The sequence below is a fragment of the Anas platyrhynchos genome, chromosome 4 (genome assembly GCF_047663525.1).
Source record: "Anas platyrhynchos isolate ZD024472 breed Pekin duck chromosome 4, IASCAAS_PekinDuck_T2T, whole genome shotgun sequence".
NCBI lineage: Eukaryota > Metazoa > Chordata > Aves > Anseriformes > Anatidae > Anas > Anas platyrhynchos.
The window spans coordinates 19,124,339-19,147,025 of NC_092590.1; the positions used below are offsets into that span (position 1 = coordinate 19,124,339).

At 44.1% G+C, this 22,687-nt stretch overlaps 1 protein-coding gene across 4 annotated transcripts in view; it reads left to right on the forward strand.

Annotated features, from left to right (window-relative positions):
• The first annotated feature begins 8,268 nt into the window (after positions 1 to 8,268).
• FRAS1 (Fraser extracellular matrix complex subunit 1) overlaps positions 8,269 to 22,687 on the forward strand; it is a 149,685-nt gene continuing 135,266 nt past the window's right edge. Inside the window, exons 1-2 of one of the 4 annotated variants that reach the window (XM_072037126.1) lie at positions 8,269 to 8,604; positions 14,094 to 14,125. In XM_072037126.1, the coding sequence (XP_071893227.1) occupies positions 8,406 to 8,604; positions 14,094 to 14,125 (231 nt within the window). In that variant the 5' untranslated portion in view covers positions 8,269 to 8,405. Of the gene's footprint in view, positions 8,605 to 10,663; positions 10,894 to 14,093; positions 14,126 to 22,687 lie in introns of those variants that run through there. The other 3 variants (XM_072037125.1, XM_072037124.1, XM_038178034.2) reach the window with 3 other exon arrangements.

A 22,687-nucleotide genomic window follows, 5' to 3' on the forward strand; every position in this document is an offset into this window, starting at 1 on the left:
ATTAGCTTAGCTTGTTCCTTTGACTCTTGGTAGCTGTGAATACCACTTAGCTTTGGTGGAAAATCTTGAAGTTAAAGGCCTCTTAGTTGAAATGAAGGTCTCTTTTAGGAATAGCACAGTTTGACAAATGAATTAAGCTCTTGTCGGGGTTTGAGCTCTTACACACACCAGAAGGCTTGACTTGGCGATGTTTCAACTTTTTACACAGTTAGCTTTTTGTTCGTGAGGGCTAGCTGGTGTGGGTCAAATCAATTAAAAACAAAACACCAACCCTTTTTTTGCAAAAGGTAGTAATGAGTGTGCTTGTAGTGTAATCCTGTCATTCTGCTCAATTTAATTCAGTTTATATGGCAATTGCTGTGACCTGTTACTTTGTCTACTTTTTTTTTATTTTTTTATTTTCCAGCATAGTTCTTAAGTATTAACTGGAGACCAGAGAAAATATCCATGCGTCTTTCAACTGGCTGGCTAAAAAACAGGTGTTTTCCACCTTGCTGCAGAATTTTTCTCAGCTTTCTGCACGTTGTTTCCAGCAGGTGGCATTCTTGTTCCCCTCTGTAGGATTGTTAGGGAAAGTTTCTTGCTGATATTTTTGTTTCATTGCTAGACATATGCTAGTAGAAATGAATCCAAAAAATTAGGATGATTCCAGAAAGGATAGGCCATATAAAAGGGGATGAGGTTATCCAAACCTGGAAGGGTAGCCTGTGTTTGGGGCTTTAAATCATTCCTTTTGTTGTAGATGAGGTGTTTTGTGTTTGAGGAGGTTACCCATATCTGCTTAGAAATCCTTGCACCTCCATCTGAAGCATTTGGCTGCTGTCAGTCAGGGTGCCTGACAGCTTGCTGCTCGGCCACACTGCTGTTTCTTTAAATATGTGGAGTGCTTTATGCAGGTTCATCAGAAAATTGTCTTAAGGGTAAAGGAAAGCTTCGCGCTGACTTCAGTAGACTTTCTATGTAGTATTTGCAAAAAAGCAATGTCAGTACTTCTGAATAGCTGTATAAAAAGCTGTATAAACAGCCTTGGCTATGGGCTGTGCTTGTGCCTTGTGGAAAGAAGAAATTTCAACCAATGTTTGTGGGAGTGAGTTGGTGTGAGAGGCAGAAATATTGTGTCAAATATATTCAGGGAAGTTAACTGACCTAAACATCACATTTGGTCCAATTCTACTTAGATCAAGAAAAGAGGTATTGCAGGGGGAGGTGTTTCCCTATAAAAACGTGTGTATCCATGATCAGCTGAGACAGAATTGGCAGCTTTTGGAAGATACAGAAAGATACATAATCAAGGGAAATTTATTTTTATTTTTTTTTATTTTTTAAGCATTAGATTCCAAAGCATTAGCATTGAAGTTTAGGTTTAATTTTAAAATATATTTAAGATACAGGGTGTCTTAAATAGCAGGCTCTGCTGATTACTGGCTGTGTGCAGGCAAGTCTGGTTTATGCCAGCGTAGAGCAGAGGAGCAACTTACTCTGCAACAAAAGGCTTGATTGCTTTTGACGAGCTTTACTTAGATGACTTCTTCTGATGAAAAAAATGATCATTTTCCACAAGTTCCTTGCCTGTACGATGTCTAGCTTCATTAGTTCAAGTACAGCATCCTCTAAAGGTACATCACTTACACAGTAAGCTTTTTTTTTGTTTTGGAGTTTGTACACAGATGTGAACAGAGAAGATCAAGCCATGAGAGGTGTGCCTTGGTTTGAGGATGTCTCTTAAGCTTCTGTGCAACTCAAATAGTGCACGAGGAATTGATTAACACTTTGAATCTTAGCAAAAAGTATTATTTTTTTTACAGGGTTCCATTCTGCAGAGAACATTTTATGTGTGCATGCAAGCAAACAGCATCTTTAGCACTAACAAATTGTATATACGAGGAATGCTGTGAGATATTGTAACGTTATGTGCTGTTTGTGCCTGTAATGGAACATGAAGGTAAGATACCTGCTGATACAGATAAGTTAGGCTTATGATGTTATTCGCCTAGGTTTCTTGGTCTCCTGTAATTTTCTTGACTTATTTCAGATTTTACTATCCGTTGTTGCAGGCCTGTTGTTTTGAAGATGGGTGTTCTGTTTTTTTTAGTGATGCTTAAGTGTAAATACACAGGTGAACGTATCTCAGGCTGACTGCCGAATGTATTTTCAGAGAATAAAAATGTGGAGTACTGTATATTCCTGCAGAAATGCATACTTTAAAAATTTGAACACTGGCAGTACTGTAAATCTGGATCTCTAGAGGTCAGGTGAGGAAAAAAATGGCTAATGAACTCAGCAAACTGTACCTGAACAACTGCAGCTGAAAATCTTACAGTTTCGAGTATGCTGTGTTACTAATTGATGTAGTGATAATGTTCCTGGCCTTTATAACACTGAAATGGGATTATACAAAACGAGTATATTATGATTTTATCCTGAAATGCTTGATTGAGATAGATGAGGGATGAAAAGGAGAAAGACAACATGGGATTGTTCCCCTGTAATAAGCTTAGTCCCAAAACACGCAGAGTGGGAACTGCTGTACGTGTGGGTTTTGTGCCACTGTGCCTTGGAAACATGTTTAATTGTCACGTAAGCGTAGCTAAGATGGTGTTGCTTGCATCTAGGTATGAATACTACTGTACTATTTGCCAAGTGTGGTTTTGTAATGCTTTGGTGGTTTCTCATTTAGTTATGGCAGTACATAAATTGGTTATCTGTCCTGAACGTTAAGCTCTTGTAAGTCCCGTGTGATAAGAGGCAGCCCTTTGCCAGCGTTTCTGTTAATGAATGCTTAATGCTCCTTCGGTAGGTAAATAGAGCACAGATCTTCCATCACAAGCAAAACTCCATTAACCCAGGGCTGTCTCCTTGTGAAAAGGAGGGAGAGCTGCAGTGTACTTTGTAATGCAGATGATGTATGATTGCTTTTAAAATTATCCCATATGAAACTGCTGTATAACTAAGGGGAAGCAGGCAATGGACTGAAATTCACGGTTGATACTTAGAGAAAAATGTGCCCAAACAAGGAAGAAATTACAATGGAAGCGTGTGTGCAGTTGTGGGGAATGAAGGGTTTAGGCTGTCAGCCTAAACCTGGACTTGTATGGAAATTAGTTGCACTCCAAAAAACTTCAATCTGGGCGGGTCAAACTGAGTTCACAGAGCTTTTGCTGCAAACTGTGGCACAGAGGTAAAGCTAGAGCAGGATAGGGATGTTGCAAATGCAGTGTTCAAAACTGATGCAAGAAAGACTGGCTGGCGGTTTCCCAGGTTGCTCACTGGTGGCATTAGCACTACTCCCACAGTTGCCATTCTGCCGTACTGTAACAGAGCGCTGCCTCCAAAACGTCAAGGAACATCAGCCTTGTACACATCCTGATTGAACTTGTCAGGTTCAGGCTCCCTCGTTAATTTTCCCAGAGCTGCCAAGTCCTGCTGCGTGCTGCCCCTGCTCTGGGAGTTAGGCTGGCCTAAGGAGTCGGGCTGAGCGCTTTGTTTGGAGCAAACAAAACTTGGAAAATCTGGGCTCAGCACTGTGCTTGTCTGGGTGGTGTCACTGATGAAGCCTTGGCTAAATGTCCCACAATGAGTAAGGTCATTCTAAACAGAGACAGGCTTTATCTGTACCATACAATGCATGGAAATGAGAAGGTGAAGGAAATGTCATTAGTGAAATCCCTAATGACAGTGCAGAAGGGGACAGCGTGGGGCACTAAGAGTGGTGTTCTGAGCGCTTTCTGTTCCAGAAGTTCCTCCTTCGTGCAGAAAGGTGAGAAAAACACCTTTAGAAACAAGAAGGGAAGGAGTAGTGGAACGGAGACCTGGCTGGTGCGGCTACATTCATGTTCTGCAGATCCTCAGTGGGGCAGCAGGACTCTTAAGGGCCCAATATGTTGTGCTAGGGTATCTATACCTCTCTATCACAAACCCGTGATGATTGCATTTCTTTGCAGCTGGAGGTGTAGTGGTCTTTGTGGGTTTTGTTGAAGTGGAGAAACATTTGGGTGACTTTTCTTCAGCTTAAAGAAAACTTAGTTGAACACAAACAAAACCCCACTGAAGCCTAATTTTACTTTTTTTTTTTTATTTAAAGTGAAAAGGGTAGCGATTAACAAATACTTTCTTCTCTCCTGAAAGCTTCATCTTTCCAGCAGGAGGAGTCCTGTGATTACAGTGCTAGCTGCAAGGCCTCTGAGCTGGTCGCTAGGAGGAAACTGATTGGAGTGGAAATGAGAGCAGCAAGGCAAATGGTACTTCAGTTTCTTTTCTTTAAGACACTCCTTGTAGGAAGGCAGTTAAGCCTCGTTTCCCAGCATTAGTGAAATCTGGTTGTGACAAAACAAAATTGTAAATGACCTGTATGCAGGCTAACTACTACTCAAAGCCTGAAGAAAAGATGGCATGCTAACAAGGTGGGTTGTGACTTTACACCAGAGGTGCCCTGTGGGGAAGAAAAGAAAAATATTTCAGGGGATCTGAACCATTGCAAACACACTTCCTTTCACAGGGCTTTCCCAAGCATACTTGTTCCCATCTTTCAGGGTTTGTTGGGGACGGGAGTGGATTTGGGGGACTGGAACAGTGAAATAAAAACAGAATCCTTGTTGGCAGTAAGTACGCACATGTGCTAGGCAGTAGAAAGATGTTTAACACTGAGGTTTGTGGAAAGAGCCTGCTGGATTGATTTCCAGGGCGCTGCCTGGTGACCTCTGTGCTTTGCCAGCTGCTGGACTGACTGCAGCTCTGCTGGAAAGCTGCACTGCGTGAGCGTGGTCAATCATATGCTTCCCCAAAACTAAGGTCCGGGTGTGCACATGCTGTGTGTAGCCAATATATGTGCACATTTGCATTGGCTGTCCAAAACTGAAATGCAGTCACTATAAAGAGAAGGGAGGAAACTCTGCTGGGTGCACAGTTTGGGAAACGCTTTTTCCTGCTTTCAGTAGCAGGGCTGTGTGTAGATGAGGAGGTGATGAAAGCCCGAGTTCTTCATTATTTAAAGACATATTTTAAAAATATATTTGTAAATCCCTTCAAAAATCCAGCATCAATAGTGGTTTGAGATGCATACTTTATCTTTTAATAACCTAATCTCAATGTATTTTTAAAATATTCACTAATAAAACCTTTTATGCTATGCATAGTGCACAGAGGTAGCCTCTTACTCCTTGTCCATGTAGGGACACTGGGAAAAGACTCAATTTTTCTTTATTCCAGTAGTGATTTGTGGTCTCGCATATTCTGTGAAGAGGTGAAATGTGCACTAAACATACAGCTGTCAGGATCGTGGATTCTTCTTAAAGCATGTCACAGTGGCCTTCAAGATATCATTTCCCAAAGGTCTTTGAAAGGAAAAGGTGCTACCTAGAAGAAGTTGGTAATCTTAGAACTAAAACCAAGGATAGGCGTTGTATCCTAGTGTAGTGGGCTACAGACTTAGTCATCATGTTAAAATTACATCCGTCCTCTCTAAATATATGTATTTATTAAAAGCAAAATGACAACTAAACAATTTTACTGACCTTTGAGAAGAGAGGGACTTGAAATGCAAGACAGAGAAGTCAAAGATGGCTAGGGTGTATCAGGCTTCGTGCTGCATGACAGCAAGCTCCATCTCCCTGCTTTATCGCAGCATCAGAATATTACAAAAGGAAGTTGTTTTCTCTTTGGTCAGATAAAACCCTTTCAGTGCTTTATCTCAAGCTTAGGTTAGATTTTTTTTTTTTTTTTTTGTTAAATTAAAGTAGTAAATCCTTTATCCTTCTGGGTAAAAAAAAAATACCATCAGTAAGCAACCCTGAACACATTAAAGTTAGGCAAAGCTTCTAGTCAATGACAGTGTCTTGACATGTTAGGGAATGAGTTTAAGTCCTCTCCCCAAAAGCTTATGCCACATAATACCACTTTTGTTTATTTTTCATATGAGAACTGTGAATTACTTAGGGCACAGATGCAGCCTCTGGCACATTATTGTTCTGTGCCAAGAAAAATATCTACTTCTTGAGATGTTCATTCAGTTTTGACAGGGTTTGCCTGGAATTCAGCAAAGCACTGTTATCAGAGCTGAATTGTCTGCTATTTAATATTTGTTAGGAGAGTTGCATCCAATGTGCACTTTTTCACTCCAGGGAAGGGAAGGAGGTACAAGGTAATTTAATTGTTTGTGGGTTGTTTGTACCTGTAAAAATAAAAAAATAAAAAAATTCTCCTCAATTTTCTATACAGAGAAAGCCAGCTGCTTTTTTTTTCTCTGGAGATGTTAAAAAGCTCTGATCTGTGCAAGCATAGTAGTGAGACTGTTCTTCACTAAAGGTCACTTCATTACACCAATCTCTGACTTCATCAGATCAACGTATCCTCAGAGAAGGCAGAGCAAAAATAGACCAAGATGACAAAAAAAAAAAAAAAAAATCAGGTATGGCAAAACTGTGCTCAGAGGGCAGGCTGGAAGTCTTAGCAGCAGGAGAAAGGAAAAGGTGTGCAGAGGGTAGATTTTGGCCTCTTCACTTTTTTCCACACAAGAGCATTGACTAGTTTTGACTAGAAGTTACAAAATCAATGTGATTAAATGTAATTAATATACAGATATGTTTATATATAACATGTTTATTTCTGTGGAACTTTTTATGAGACTGAGGCAGTTGCTGAGACAGTAAGATTTAGCACTCTTACAGGAAGGAATGTGTAGTTATATCAGGTAACATTTGGGAGAAGTTTTAACTGTAAGAACTGGTGCCAGGGTTTCTGTTATTGGGGAATTCACAAAAAAAAGTCCACTTCATGATTGTCTGCTTGAGTTGTTCCTGAAAGCACCTGGCTTGTTAGAAGACTTGATTCAGACTGCATCTGAGTCTGATTCAATTTAACGAGCTCCTAGATGGAGGTCATAAACATTGGAAGGCCTCGCCTGTAGGTTTCTGAGTCTGGACAATGTGGGCTAAATTCCAAGCAATTGAAAAAACCCTGAGAAGAGACCTCAGCCAACAGAGCTGGATTGAGATGGATCCTTTTCAGAAACGTGTTTCTTGAGCTATTCTGTGTGTATGTGCCAGCACATGCCCAGCTTTCCATGGACATAAGTTATGACTGATCCGAATCACTTGAGCCAGTGACTTGCATGCCAAATTGAGAAACAGTGCCCAAACACAAACGCACAGGGAATTGACCTCAGCCTAGAGATTTGATAAAGTATGCTTTAAAAAAAATAAAAATCCTTCAACCTCAGTGACTTTCTGTCCTGCCATTTCTGAGATGTGGCTGCGGTTGACAGTTGAGTTATTGCTTTGCAAGATGCATACTTCCAGTCTTAGTGCAATCTCATATTTCTCTAGATAGTCTGAAGTTCATTCCATAATTTAGTTTGCTGTTAACTCATAAACAGATTCAAAAATGCTGGTTTTATATTGAATTAGGGCTTGAAAAACAAGATGTCAAGAAGAAGGCTTTATAAAACTTTCAGTTTGAGGCCTTGGTGCAAGTTTTGGTACATTTTCTTTTAAATGTGTTGCCTTTTCCAGGATATTAATGAAGAATATTCTCCTCTGGAATGGTTAAATTTTTGAAATCATGTCAATTATGCATCCTGAGTTCTGTGACTGACTTTAACAGCTTCTTTGGAATGGTGTTAATATTAAAGTAAGTTACTTTCATGATAATCTTGAGTGAGTTAAAACCTGTAACTCTTATCTGCCTTGACAGCTGAATTGTGAAATAACGTGGTAGAAAATCCAGTTATTTGGATCTGGTGTGGCTGGAAAGGTATGGATACTGGCCGGAAAAGTGTATTCCTTCACTCTGGATACATTGGTGAAATGAGAAGGAATTGCCTTAAATCTTTGCTGTTCCTCCGTGTTGTACCAGTTTGTAAGAGGGTGTGAAGTAGTGTTGTGTAGAAATGGACTCCCCAAAGGACCACGTTTCTTCTGTTGCTCAGCTTGCATCTTTGGCTCCTCTTGCCTGCTGACTGGTCTCACACACCTTAAAGAGCTGCCTTGGTTGGCTTTGAATTCTGAATTTCCTTCTTATTTTTTTTTTTTTTAAAGGATTTAGGGTTCTAATATAGTGGGAGGACCCAGGATATAGCAGGGAGCGAAATGCTTCACAGGAGGAGGGCTGGAGATTGTGGGAATTTGATAGAGCTGGAAGAGAGAGTATTAGGGAGGGGATGACACTGATAGCAGAGAGACCCTGCTGAACGGGCAGATATGACTAGCAACATATGGCGTGCAAGGGAGCATGACAGATCTGACCTTCCTACACCTGATTTCTTTTCTGTGACAGTTTGGGCATGGAGAACAGCCACAGCCTTTTTACCAAAGGAGCAAAAACTTGTCACTTCACAGGTGTCAGCAGCTGTGAGCTGTCCTGTAGGATCTGTTGGAAGGAAGCTGGAGAAATAACAAAAGCAAGATAGTGGCATGGGAACAACGAGCAGGTCAGCACTGGAGATGGGGAGAAAAGGAAGAGGGAAAGAGAATCAAACCGAGAACAGCAGAAAGGAAGGTAGGAGAAATAGAGAAGGGGAAGCTGCAGCTGAAAAAGGGCAACAAACTGTAAAAAGACAGAGGATGATTGAGGAAGACAGATGGCAACATGCAATAATCAAAGAATCTGCAGGTAAGTAACTTGTCCTCTGTTCCTTCTGTATGTATACCCTCCATCTTCCCCCTGGACACAACAGAACAGAAGTCTTGCATGCAGTTGAGCACAGCAGTGAAAAAATAGTTGTGAAAGCAAAAGACTAGCAAGACTGATCTCCCAAATACTTTTGCCATTCCTCAGTAATCACTTATTTTCTGTCCATTTCTTTCTATATTATGTAGTAAGGATGGGCCCATTTTGCTCACGTTAATGGATTGGTATGAATCAAAATCTCATCAAGGGCATGAGCAGGTGATGAAGTGTTGTTTTCAACTGGTAGGTGGAGTGGTACCAGTCAAAAATGACTTATTTCTAGAGTCCACTGCATCTTGGTGCTTTTCTCCTGCACTGACTGAAATGCTTGTATGTCAAAGGCTGTGTTTCTGCATGGCTTTGGATGATCTGAAGTTAACAGCTAGACTGCTCCACAGCAGTTATTTGAAAAAAGCTGTGCATTTTGGGAAGATGGTTATAGGGAGAGCAACCATTGGCAATGTTGTCATTGGTTGCCTAGTTTATATCACTGGTTAACAGAAAAAGAAGGTCAGCGAGCAACCAGAAGTGTTCCACTTGGTTGTTTTGTTGAACATGCACCTGGTATAAAATTGCCTCCACATGGCAGGCATCTCTAGGGCTTTGCACATCTATCAAGTTAATGAATGCTGAATGCCTGGCTCTTCTTATGACTTCCACCTGCTTTGCCTAGCTAGTGCTCCTTTGAGTTCAGTCGAGCTGTCCTGATTTTTCATTTGAGTAACTAAGAGGGAATTAAGGCGCATGTGTTTATTGCCTTAATAATTTCTACACTATTCTAAATTAACATGAAATATTTGTTTGGTTAGTGTTTTTGTGTGTGTACCAGTGCTTACGATGTCTCTCTGCTCCTGTTTTTGTTTTTTAAAAAAAAAAAAAATGGCTCCTGCTAATAGTTACTGAGTAATAACTTGGTAAAGCAGTGACAAACTCATCATGCAAATTACAGTTTGAAACTTGGATTGGTGCCATGCTGTACATCTTATTTCCCCCATTTGTTGCTAGAGTTGTTACAGAAATTAATGGCATCCAGTCCTGAAAAAAAAATGACCTCCAACTCTGAGTTCAGGAGAGTAGTGTTCATTAGAAAGTGATCAAAATTGAACAGATTGAATTACTATGAGGAATTGCTATTAAATTTGCTGGCATACTTGCATTTAATCAAACAAGCTTTGTTTAAAGCAAGCGAGAGGAAAAGACTTTGTCAGTGCAGCGTTGTACAAATGACAGATCTGCTACCTGCTAATTAGGATACTGCCATGAAGCGCATCCATTGACATGAACTGAAGAGGAGTATGCTAATACCCTAAGAAAACTAGGATCAATTTTAAATTTCACACCTTTTTTAAGTTTTTGCTTAGTTATTGAATGACCATGATTTAAAGAAAACCAGCCACAAGGTTTTATCCCATGACTTATTGCAGAAAGCAATGTTCATATTGCAAAAGCATGTGGAGAAATTAGTACCAGTCTCTTCTATCGCGTTTGGCACTGGAGATGTGAAGTAGTGAGTTTGTAATGAGTGGGCAGGAGGTTGGGAAGCGCCTAAAAGAAGAAAATCTACGGGGAAGAGTTGAACTCGAGGCGTACGGTGCACTTGGTGGGTTCTGTGAAGTTCTGAGTGCTTGGTTTGTAATCACTGATGTTAATTACTCCTTTTTAGAGGAAATTATATAACGGGTGGGGAGCAAAGCGTATTGAGCTCTGGACTCGGTGGTGGGAAGATGTTTTGAGCGTGGACCACTGTCAGGGCTCGCTCCCTTCCAGCAGCCACCCTGCCCCTTTGGCTTTGACCCTGCAGAAGCGAGCCGCGAACAACATGAAGGAGAAGCCTCCTGCACCCGGGGCCGACTTCTGAGCCGCCCAAGCAGCCCCCAAAGCTCCCCCTGCCCCTGGGCTCAGCTGCGGGCAGGCAGGAGGAGGAGGAAGAAGAGGAGGAGGAGGAGGAGAGGCTCAGCCCCAGCCTCCTCAGCCGCGGCTGCCGGGGGCGGGGGTAGCGAGGCGCGGCCGGGGGCCGGGCCGGGCGGAGGGAGGGCGGCTTGCGGCGCATTTTTGGCGGCGCGGAGCGGGGCCGCTTTGTCTGCGGGGAAACTTTGGCGGGGGGCCGGGGGCCGAGGAGCTGCCCCGGCACCTGCCGAGGGCTGCCGGGGCTCCTCTGCGCCCGCCGCGGGGCCATGGGCGCCTGGGCGCCGCTCTGCCTCCTCAGCGCGGCGCTGGCTGCTGCCGCCTCAGGTGAGTCCCGTCCCGGGAGCTGCCCCGAGGGGGGGAGGAGGAGGAGGGTCGGTGCCCTGAGGAGAAGCCCCCCCCCAGGCGGTCCCTGTAGGTTTTGGGGCGCCTCCTCTCCCTCCCTCCCCGGCCGGGGGTCCGTGTGGCGCCCCCCGCCATTTTGGCTGCCCCCCGGCTCGGGCCGCCTGTGCCCGCTCCCAAAATGGGCGCGGGGGGGACCGCGGGCGGCTGAGGTGAGGGGGTGCCCGGCTGGGGCTGGGCTGGGGGCTTCACCTCAGGCACGGCACCTGAGGCGAGGGAGGGTGAGCAGGGGGCTTGGGACAGCTGAAAATCCACTAAGAGGTGGGGGTTTCCGAAGCCAGGGTCCTTTTTATTTTAAGAAATTGTGGGTTTCCAGTGCCTGGGTGCGAAGGGGGCTGAGCAGAGCCTCGTGGCCCCGTCCCATCCCGCGTGTCACCGCTGTTGGTGGCGGTGGGGAGGGCAGAGATCATTGCCCATGGGGTTTCTGCTTGTGCCGTGTGCTAAAACGGTGATAACGGGGGCTTTGGGAAGTGTTCAGGATCTTAAATCGTCACCTTGCACCGATTTAAGAGATTTCTGAGGTAAACTTCACGTTGTGGGGATGTTGCTGTGAGTGTGGCGAAGGCATTGACCACTGACTGCTTCTGTCACTCGAATTGAAAAAAAAAGTGTTCTGGAGAGACTTAAAGCTCTGTGTGATCCTACTACAGCCGTCAGTGCAGGGGCTAAGGTTATTGATAGCTTGATTTTGGGAACGCAGCGGGGCTGCGCTTGTGCTCTGAGGTTGTTTTCTGGCTTTCTCTTTGGCTGTGGGCTGTTGGTTCCCGAAGTGACAGGCTCCCCACGTACAGCTCCCAGTGTAAGGTGTCACGTTTGCTTTAGCCGTCCTAACGAACAGCAGGAGTTAGAGGCTGTGTCTGGGTGTGAACGGGGATATTAACCTGGTGAGCAGAGGGATTCATTTCCAAAAGAACAAAATCTGACAATCACCCTACCAACCACCTGTATGGGGTATGCCCGGCACAAGTAACTAGATGAAAGCCAGGGGGGTTCTTCCACAGCTCTCTCAGTGCATGCAAGGTGCCGTGCTCTTTGGAGGGAGCCCTTCCAGGTGAGCTTTGCAAACAGCCCCCTATCGCTCCGGTGACCTGGAGCTGTGTGGAAAGCCAGGGTGCTGCAAAGCACTGTTTGCTTTGTAGCTGCTCCTGGGGTGAGCCTGTGTGCACAAGGTGCAGGCTGTAGCACTGAGAGAGACTCAGAGGCCTCTCCCATCCCCGCCGATGCCTGCCTGGCGATGAGTTCCTTGGCACACGACCGCTCTCTCGCGAGGTATTTACAGTGCCTGGCACAAAGGGCCCCAGATGTAATTACAGCCCTTTGAAGCAGAGGTAGGAAATGGTGCTGATTTTTTTTTGTGTCCCCCTCACACCCCTTTCTTAAGGGCTTCAAGTCTTTAGTGAAGGCTGTGACACAATAATTCATCTTTTATGATGTTAAGTCATTTTTTCCATACTTTTAAGGAACTATAGTCATTAAGTAAAGAAGGAAGGGCAGTGAGCCCTTTTCAGGATTAAAATGGTCAAGCTGTATCAGCTTTAAATAATTGGTGTTAAGTATTATTTTTTCATGTGCCTTCCAACCATATGTAACCTTGTAGCGTTTTGCACTGAATTTTGAGGTGCAGGAGGATGAGGAACCTTGAAATTATTCTTTCCTCTCAAAAGAAGAGTATGGGGGGAGGAAAGGGTTGTGAGGGGCAGGAGAATAAGTGGTATCTGATGAAAATAAATGCACTATCATGAAGTCTAGATACAGTAATATCTTTTTTTTTTTTTCTTTAACCTGGGTTGCTATGGAAGCCAAGTAAATTAATGATCAGGTAATTGCTGAGAGCCTGAGTCTTAGTGGCACTCGAGTACCTTGGCACCACCATGAAAATGCAGTGTGGATGTGAGTGAAACCCGGCGTTTCAGCATGTCGTCCTCTCCCATGCTCAGTCTGCACGTGTCATCTTCCTAGTGCTGCCAGCATGAGTAGAAAGGAACCTACTGAGTATGAAAGAAACACAACTGGGCTCTTAGGGCTCATCTTTTTGGCAGGGGAAAATGATTCCTGCTGGTGCCTCTGCAGCCTCTTGTAGCTGAGCTGAGGACCAGCTTGAAGGAGGAGCTCTCAGTCTCAAACAGTGCGGCTCCAAGGTTTTCTGTACAAATTTGTCTAATCTGCTTTTTATGGGAAAAACCACTCTTTGACAAGGAAATTCTTAGTTCTCTGGGTGGTCCCTCGAGGCAGCTTTTCTCCCGTTCTTTGCTTTTAATCTTTGGGCTTCTTGGGTTGCTTTTGATTTCACATTCTTGTCACAGTAGACAGATACGTGCTGTTGTTTGAGAAGGGCTGTTTCCCAGAAAATCAATGGAAGAAGTGTCACTGAGCTTATTCATGGCTTTATTTTCTAACCTCTTATTTGACTTATTGAAGCAGAATATATCAAGTGTGCTCGAATGGGTGCGCATCTCTCTGTCACTTGCCTGGAGAAGCTTTCCCTTTCCCAGCAGCATCAGGTGGGAAGCCTGAAGGCTGACGAGCCTGTCAGTGGGGGAGATGTGAGATGTGACACGTTGCCCGTGGAGTGAGTTAGGGGCAGGAATTCATGGCTGCTCTTCTCACAGTGATCACGCTTTTATGTGTATATTCCTGTGCTTATTTGTTTCTCCTGTAAATGGTAAACGGATTTATAGGAGCAGAGAGAAGAGCCTGCTCTTTAGCATGCAATTTAAGTGCTGTGTAACCTTGCATTTTTAAGGGTTGTATTTTGCCATTGAATAGCAGTGGCTTGCCTGTATTTCAGCGAGAGCTCGGGCCATGAATCAAAGTAGAGATAGAGTTGTAAGCTTCATCTTACGTGTATACTGTGAGCCCTTTTTCCTTGGAGGAGACAGCTGTGGCAGTGGAGGGAGAGAAGATGAGCCCCTTGCATGAGAGGCACCAAACACAGGAATCTGTCACCCAGCTGAGGGGACATAAGGGGGGTATAAGGTGATTGTGGGAATGGGTTGGCCTGTTCAAAATAAAATAAGGCAGGTGACTGGTGATTGTGTGTGTGTGTGTATGTGTGTATATATATATATATATATATATATAATATATATTTTTGCTTCTAATCCATCCTTTTTTTTGTCCCACAGGTGCCTGTGTCTACCAAGGCTTGGTTTTTGAGGTAGGTAAGCTTCAGTGTATTATGTCAGGGAAAATGTTTGAGGAGGTGCTGTTGGACTTTACTCTCACTGCTGATTTTGTCACCTGTGCTGGGGATGGCTGATCTTCCTACAGGTCGCAGAGCAGCCTTCAGCCTGCAGGAAAACAGCAGCAAAATAAATATTGCCCTCAGGGAGGTCAGCAACTCTCCCTGGGCCTTTGTGAACCCAACCATTCTCCATCTCAGTACAGCTCTGCCTGCTTCTAACTGGGGCTCCTTATTTGTCCAGCGTGTGAAAGATGTGTGAGATTTTACAGCTTGGAAGATAGAAAACATAAATTTGCAGTCCTGGGAAGGACAAAATAGTCTTTTGTAAAATGTCTCAGTGATGTTAGGTATGTTCTGTGTTTTTTTTTTTTTTTTCCCTAAATGTATAAGGTATTAGTGGCAGAAATTGAACACATTTTCTCAATTGATTATGGTAAGTACTGGGTGCCTTGATGCTTCTTTCTTGATCCAAAGTATTTTGTTTTAGTGTCTTCCTCTTTACATGTACGTATTCCACAAATAACTTCATAAATAGTCAAAATCTGTGATTCTTGTACAAACTGCTCTGTTCTGTAACACTTGGTAGCTCTGCTTAGGTGCTTTGGGCTGAGAGGGAAAGGCCGAGCAGCTTGCTGTCCTGGAGTGTTCCTGTACCTGCCTCCGACCCCACAGCCAACTTGCTTGGGGATCTGTTTCTGTGGTCTGGCAAGCAGCACGCAGCAGCCAGGGAAAATCTGGGTGTTCATTTCTCTTCCAGCAATTTAGCCAAGCGTGTGGCGTGTGAGAGAAGCATGGCTCCCCTGTAGCTTTTGGCCTTCTGACCTGGACCCTCGCCCTTGGAAGTTTTTTTGCCCCAAGAGGGAAATGTTGCGCAGATTGCTGGAGGTGAATGTTGCCAGTGGGTGGCTTGGGGAGAAGCTGCGTGAGGCTGAACAGGTTTGCTTCTCTCCGTAATGCACTGTGGGGAGTTGGTGTTTTAGGAGCCACTGGGAAGTTTGCCTGGGCTCCAACTTGAAGGAGTTGTATGGCAGATCTCGCTTTTCTGAGCATTGCAGCTCAGTGAGCTGAAAGGTTGGTAAATGAGGGGTTTTAATCTGTTACCACTTCTCACTGATGCCAGTTGCAATTTGTTTTTGCTTTCTGTGTTTCCTTGCTGTTGTTTCTCCACTTCCCCTGCAGCTGCGTCTGAAATGCTAGCGCAGGTCTTGGTGATACCTTGACATAAATTTTGTGTGTGGGGATATTTCACATTACCCGTCCCGTTTAAAGAACTTGCTCCCTGTATCCTTGACTTCATCTTTATCTCTGTTTAATAAGTTTGTATTTTTTATTAGGAAACCATTACAAGTTTTCATTAGCTGCACAAGAGAATTGCTCTGCAGTAAAACTCAGCTCAGCACCTGCATTAGTATTTTGGCTCTGACATTTATAATAGAGTAAAACTGGAACGACTCAAGCTTATCGTTCTTAGAACAAGCTCCTATCCTCTAGAAGGAGCAGCACTGCCAGAGCAGCGTGCGAGGGATTTGCCTCATGTGGCCAAGCTGCATGTGGGTGGAAGGAGTAGACCCGAGTGACTTTGTCTGTACCCGAGGAGCTCTCTGTGCCTTCACCTGTGCACTGGAAAGCCAGAGGAAAGCAAGGGCAGGCCGTGTCCCAGCTGGAGGGGAGCTGAGCTGTCTGCATCAGGGGTTAAAGCAAATCTTACACCAATGGGGGCCGACTTGTGAGAGCACAGGTGGGGCTGACAGCAGAATTTGGCTGTGGGGTTCCTCGCTGGTGATGCTGCTGCATGCCCCGAGGGGAGTGGAGGAGCAGGCTGGGGGATAACTCTGTGGTTTTAGCATTTGTGTATGACTGTGGGGAGCTGCATATAAAAACATGTTGAGTGGAGAAACCCCAGTGGCAGGGCAGACCTGCAGACAGGGATCTTATCTCGACAGAATCTGTTGCAGAGGAGGAATGTGCCTTCTGGGTACCTGTGCGTACAAACCATTTACTCCTGGGGAAGGCAGCTTTTCTGAATGACAAGAAGGCATCGGGCCAAACTCTGCAGCCTCTCCTGATGGCTGTCGTTGCAATGTGTCCCTGGCTCTAAAAGAGCTGTTCATCCCCTCCCTGCCAATACATCTGTAGAAATTTCCTTACATCCAAAATTATGGTTTGAAATGCCTTTTTTCTTTTCAGTCTCATGCTATTCAGGGCTTTCCTTGGTGTGTTGGGTGCAAGTAGTTGTAGGTGAGCTGTTCCTAGGGTGTTGTAGGAACGCTAGTTGCTGCAAGTCTTGCTTTATGGCACTTGGCTGCCTTGCTTCTGCTGCAAACCCGAACTCTTCAGTCCCTTGAAAAATCCTCTGGGCATAAATCAGGCACTCAAGAACAGCGAATGCAAGTGCTGCAGAGCTGCGTGAATCGTTGACACAGGGGAGAGTGCTCTGCATCTTGCTTGGCTGACTTAGCTGATTGTGTATCAAGGGTCAGCTTCTGTTCGTGCAGTTCCTCTGAGGGAAAACATCTCTGTTTTGTTTCCAGCTGTGCTGGGGAGGCTTGTGTTATTCCCTCTTCCTTCACTTCACCTTTGAGGGAGTTTTCAGGTCCGTACTGCCAGCGCTGCTGCTTTTATTTAGCAAAGAAGAAAATGCACGTTCCTTGCTCTTCTTAGCTGGAGGGTAGCGTAGGTGGGGTGGGGAGACTTTCACGCCCCAGTGAAGGTAAATGGTCGGGGGAGGTATTGGCAAAGTCTGTGTCTGCATCTTTCTTCCAGCTGCCTCGTACCAAGAGTAGTTCTCAGCCCTGGGAGGATGGGAGAAGAATGGGGCTGTGAGTTAAGGTGGGAGCTGGATTAAATGGAAAGTGTGGTTTGGGAAATGACACTTTCTGTCTGGTAGGCTTTGCAAGAGGGAAGGACAAGTCCAGCTGAGCGATCTCCACTAAACTCTCTTTTGGTTGCGTTAAAACACAGGTGTGGTCTGTTCCAACACTTGTGGTAACAGATGCAGGAATGAATTTGGGGAGTGACAGGCTCGTTTGGAAATTTCTGGAGACGTATACAATGGCTTTTAAATGTTACAAAGCAGCAGTGAAGCTAAGCAACTCTTCTTGAAATAGAATAGGTTTTTAATCTTGGAGTTTGGATGAAACTAGATGGAATACAAAGCCCTACCCGTACCCCCACACGTACTGTACTTGTACTTCTACCAAAAATTTATCTTCCCTTTTTCCTTTGGGAGCTGTCTGAAAAAGAAATCCAGTGCTTAATTGACTTGAATGTCTGCAGAGAAGAGACCTAGGTTTAGCTGTCAGAAGAACAACAGGCCCTTCTGGAAAAGAGAAAATCATAATCATCTAGGTTGGAAGAGACCTCCAAGATCACCCAGTCCAACCTCTGACTTAACACTAACAAGTCCTCCACTAAACCATATCACGAAGCTAAAAACCCCATGTTGTAGCTCTTCTGATAACTCAGCTTTTTGTCTTCCTAATTCTGCTCTGCAATCAGTCATGGAAGAGGTCACGAAAAGAAAAAATCTGTTGTATAAATACAACTTCCATCAGCTGCATTTCAAATCAAACCTTGGGCTCAATGTATGCTTTAGTTGTAACTTTCTGGAAACACATGCAAGGAGCTGGACCAGCAGGCGAGGACACTAGCAAAAGTTGAGGGAATCAAAAAAAGAAAAGAGGAGGCGTAGAGATGTATTGTGCAAGAGGTCACTTCTTGCTCAGCTCCAGAGTGTGTGCTTTTTTTTTTTGACTTTTTTTTTTTTTTTTTTTTTTTGAAACTGGATTATGTTTGGGTTATTTAATTAATTTCAGTGGCTAGTGTAGTCTGAGTAGAGAAACAAAGTGCTGCTTTCAGGTTTGGAGGAGGGAAGGGGCTTGTTGCTGGGTGTTTTCTCACCTGCTAGTGGCTGAAGGAAGTGAAGGAAGGAATGCTCATGAAGGTGTTAATGCAAAAAGTTTGGAAGTTTGTGACAATAAAACAATTTGAAGAAATTTGGCACGACCGATTGCATATAACATCTTCTTTGTTAATAAACACTATTCTTTTATCATTTAAAAAACAATTACAGACTCTGAAATCTCAAGGTTATGTGAGTATATTGTTTCAACTCTAAAGGAGGTCTCATTTTATGCATTCTAAATTTAATTCTTCTGTTTCCATCTGCACTTTGAGTCAAAAATGAATGGGGAAATATAAAAAGTAATGTCTCTTCAAACTTGAAGTAAACGTTCCTGCTCTGGATAGCTTCTATTTTAAATGAATTAAGTGACTATTAAAATTAATTCTTGGCAGGTGCAGAGCACTTCTGGATAGGGAAAATAACACCTTAGGGTAACAATGAGGCAAAGAAGTAGCAAGCTCTTGTTATGTTGTTATAGAAGAGAATACTGAAAAAAAAAAAGGGATCAGAATGATTTCAGGTGAAGGTTTTGCTTCCCTTCAAGATAGTGAAAATGTCTTCTATAAATAATGTGATTTAATTGCTCCCACTTAGCCTGGGGGTTACACCCTCAGCTCCTCCAGGGAGCAAACTATAAACTCCTCTTTATAACAGGCATATAACATTTTGTGTCTGTAAGCTCTAGTTTACCTCATCACGAATCTCCCTTCTGTGTAATGTTCCTGTGACCACTTTGCTGGGGGTGCCTCTGAGCAGCCTGCGCTCGCTTTGCTCTTCTGCAAAGGAGGAGGAAGGTGTTCAGGAGGTAATGAGCTACGTGGTGGAGGCTTGCAAGACTGAGCTAGCTTTTTCCTGCTGTTGCAGGGTGGAAATGTAGCTCTGAGAGCTGACTGACATCCCATGTATGAGGAATTTTGTTTATTGAACAGGTACAGTGAGGTATTGCAACTCTCCCAGATACCAAAGGAAAGGCCAGGGGGATGTGGGGGTGAATTTGGTGTAGCAGGGGCTGGATCCTGCAATGCCGTCATGCAGCCTCACATCTTAGTGCAACCACAAAACACAATGTCCTATGTGTAGTGCTTAATACCAATTTGTGCTCCCATTGTATGGCTGCAAATGGGCGTGCAAGGTGATAGCAAATAAGCCTCTTGATTTACGTGACTTGTACGTCGTTAAGGCTTATTGATGAGACACTTCGCACATAGGAAATGACTTCCAGAAAGCTGAGATCAACTGAAGATCAAAAATAAAAGGCAAATATTTGCATGATTTTTTTTTTTTGAATAAAACAGATGCTGGCTGTGTTCTCTGTGTTCCTTAAAATAATAGCATAAGGCAGGGGGAGGGGGGCAGGCTCCTTTTTTATGGCACGAGGTAAAAGAAGCTTTTATGAAAGATGATTATTCTCCTGAGGATGTAGTGAAATCTTGTCTTTTAATCAGTAAAGAGTTATTACTTGGTGGAACAAGGCTCACATCTTAGTATTATGTAATAACTCTTTTCTATTGTAGTGGTTCTCATTCAGAAGGCATGTAAAAGTCATTTTTTTGGGACTAAGACTGCAAACACCAATTTTACAAGGAACGAACACAAGCAGCATCGCTGAGCCCTGCTATCTTCCAGCATTATCATGTTTTGTGTTTGTTTTTGTAGGCACTTGAAACTCAACTCGTTCTGAATACTAAGCACCACACAGGGAAAGCCTCACACTGGGCGTGCTTCACTTTTCTCTCAATATATTGGGTTGTACATCATGCATAAAGACAAGCAGCATAGCTGGCCCATCAGTTCCTTTTCCAGTTGCTTTTTCTTTTTTATTTCTGTGAAGAAATCAGGTGGAGCCTCCACCCTCTCCCATCATTATCTCCTCAGGTAAAAACACCTCTGCTGGGGAGGTGCTGGGCGTTGGGTTTCTAACAGCAGAGAAAACAGCAACTGCCCCCACTTGTACCTGGAGGTCCTTTCACAACATGAGTAAATGGCAACCTGGAGGCTGTGAGCCTTGTTACCAGGTGCATGGGAGTTGTCCTGGGGCTCGGTGACTCTCTGCAGCTTGTCTTTTTTTTTCCCCTTGAAGCTCTGAGGCTCTGCTGCCTGTTGTCATCTCCACTCGGGCTCCTCTCCCCGTGCTGTGTTGTGGGAGGAGATCTCAGCTGGGTTTGGAGAGTGGGGTCCTCACCAGAGCTGTCCTCTTCCATGTTTTCCACCTCAGTGCCCTTCCTGCACAGTGGCTGTTTGTCCATGAACACTGCCCCAAGTAGATGACTAACATTTAATGTCACAGTTACAGGAGCTGTACGCCAAAGCCTTGGCAGGAGGCATTGGGTTGCTCATGGATTCGTTCACTAGTACACCAATTCAACAATTACCCAGCATTTATACATTTTACAAAGCATTGTGTCCTCCAGCTCTCTGTATGCACCTCAAGAGCCTTGGTTAGGAAGTAATTCCTTGTAATTTGTCATTTACTTTTCCTTCCTAAGTTCCCTGTGCGAAAAGAATCTGTTTTTCTTTGCTAGGTCACTGATTCAGGTTGTGTTTCCTCATTCCTTCCCTCTCCTCAACCCTGTCAAAACCTCAGTCAGGATTCCTGTGCTTTTTTTCCTTAGAGGATGGGGGCTGTGATGTCCAGTTACTTAGTACAAGAAATGCTAGAGATCAGTTTCTGCCAGTGGAATGAGGCCATAATGCATTAAAAGGGGAAGCCTGTGGGCAGAGCACAGCAGTGTAGCTACAGAAAGGTGGCGGCTTGCTGTCGGTGTGGGGCTGAGGTGTGGGAGCAGGGCGCTTCTGCTCGCTGGGGTTAGCAGGGGTAGGAGTGGCACAGGCAGAAGACACCAGAGGATGCTCAGGTCAGGAGTTGTAGCTTCTCCAGAAAGGATTTTGTTGTATCATTCAGTGGTCAAACAGGCCACAATGTGATTTTAAACAATCAGCACTTGATATTCATCTTTCTCTCCTGAATCATAAAGGACAACTCACTGAAAAACTGATTTCCCCTCTCTTCGGCGCAGTGACCGAGCTGCAGACACCAGCCCAGCGGGGCGCAGTGCTGGAGGCAGTCGTCTCGTCAGTTTTATGGACTACTGAAGAGTCTGTAATCGTGCTCCTGGGATGCAAGGCTGATGTTCATCAGATGACTTGTTGGGGTCTTTGAACTTAACTAGAAAGTCAATATAGTTTTGATTATTCCCAGGGAAGGTTTTACAGAGGTGGAGTTGACACTACGAGCATGTGCGTGCGTCAGCAGCTTTAGGAGAGATGAAATGAAGGCGTGAGGCTGGGGCAAAAAAATCAGAGTTTGTGTTAGAAACGCAAAGGTCCTGTATTGGAGAGAAATATCTGTATCCATACGTGTGGGCAAATCTCATTGAATGCTGTCGTGATCTGGGAACTTGGGCTGTTTCCGTGTAATGGTGGTTTTCTGCTGGAGGGACTTCTCGGATCCAGAATCTGGAAAAAGTGCTGGAAACACCACCACGATTTTTCAGAGCTCTAGTGCTTCTTACCCAGCAGCCATGGATTTGGTAGTGCTTTTAATTTGTGTTTAATACTCTGGTTATTGGAGGTTTATATCTCAACAGTCAAAGTTTTCTATTGAATGACGCTGAACATCATACTTTCTTTTGGGCTAGGATTATTTTAGGAGTTTGAAAAATAATTGGCACTTCATACGAGTGCCACCAACTAACAGAAATGCGCTGTATGTTTTTGGTGACCCCCAAAGAACTGAGAACTGCTGGATGAAATCTGTGAGACAGCTGATGAAAGGTGAGTGGATGTTGAGCACCTTTCTCTTTTCTATAGGAAAATCCTGGTTTTAGTTTAGAATTTAGAAATGTTGGAGACACTAATACATATCAGCAAGAAACTTTCTCCTTATATACTGAAAATGAACTGTTTATAAATGAAAAAAAAACTTAGTATAGAGTGAATTTCTCTTGTATAAACAGGTTTCTGTGGCTGTGCAGTAGGATATCAGTCTGCTGGCACAAGAGCGAGTCAGACAAATGGACCAGCCCAGTTTAGATGTGTCTGTATTTCACCACGTAACAGCAAATACATAAAAAGTAGTTGGGATGTGATCTTTTTGACTGAATCCCAAAATGCTGCGCATATCAGTTAAGGCCAAGGTTTGCACCTGGGTCGCTCAAGTCATGTAGGGAGCAAAAATCGGTGTTTAGTATTGAAAAACAAGATTTAGCTCTCTGTAGTTTGGGGGTCAGATCAGAACTACTTGCCCTGGCAGAGCCTGGAGATGTTTATCCTATATCTTAGTCCTTTCGGGGAGACAGCTGAGAGAAACAGCTGTGGAGGAAGGCTGCTGATAGGGGAATTTGTGGGAGTTGTTGTCTGCTCCTACATGCCACGTGTCAAATTGCTCCTGGGACAGGCAGCTTTGCACTGTGCCAGTGCCAGGCTGCGCTTGCACGTTTGCCAGCTCAGGCTGGGTTCGAGACCTTGTGCTTCAAACTCAAAACATCTTTGGCAAAGAAATTTCAAGGAACTGGTGAAGTCTGCTCCGTGGTTGGAAATAAGTTGTTAGTGTCTTAATCAGTCTTAAAGCAGAATCAGACTGCTGTGTCAGGGCAGTGGTCCCATGTTGAATTTTTTATCTTCCACGTTGG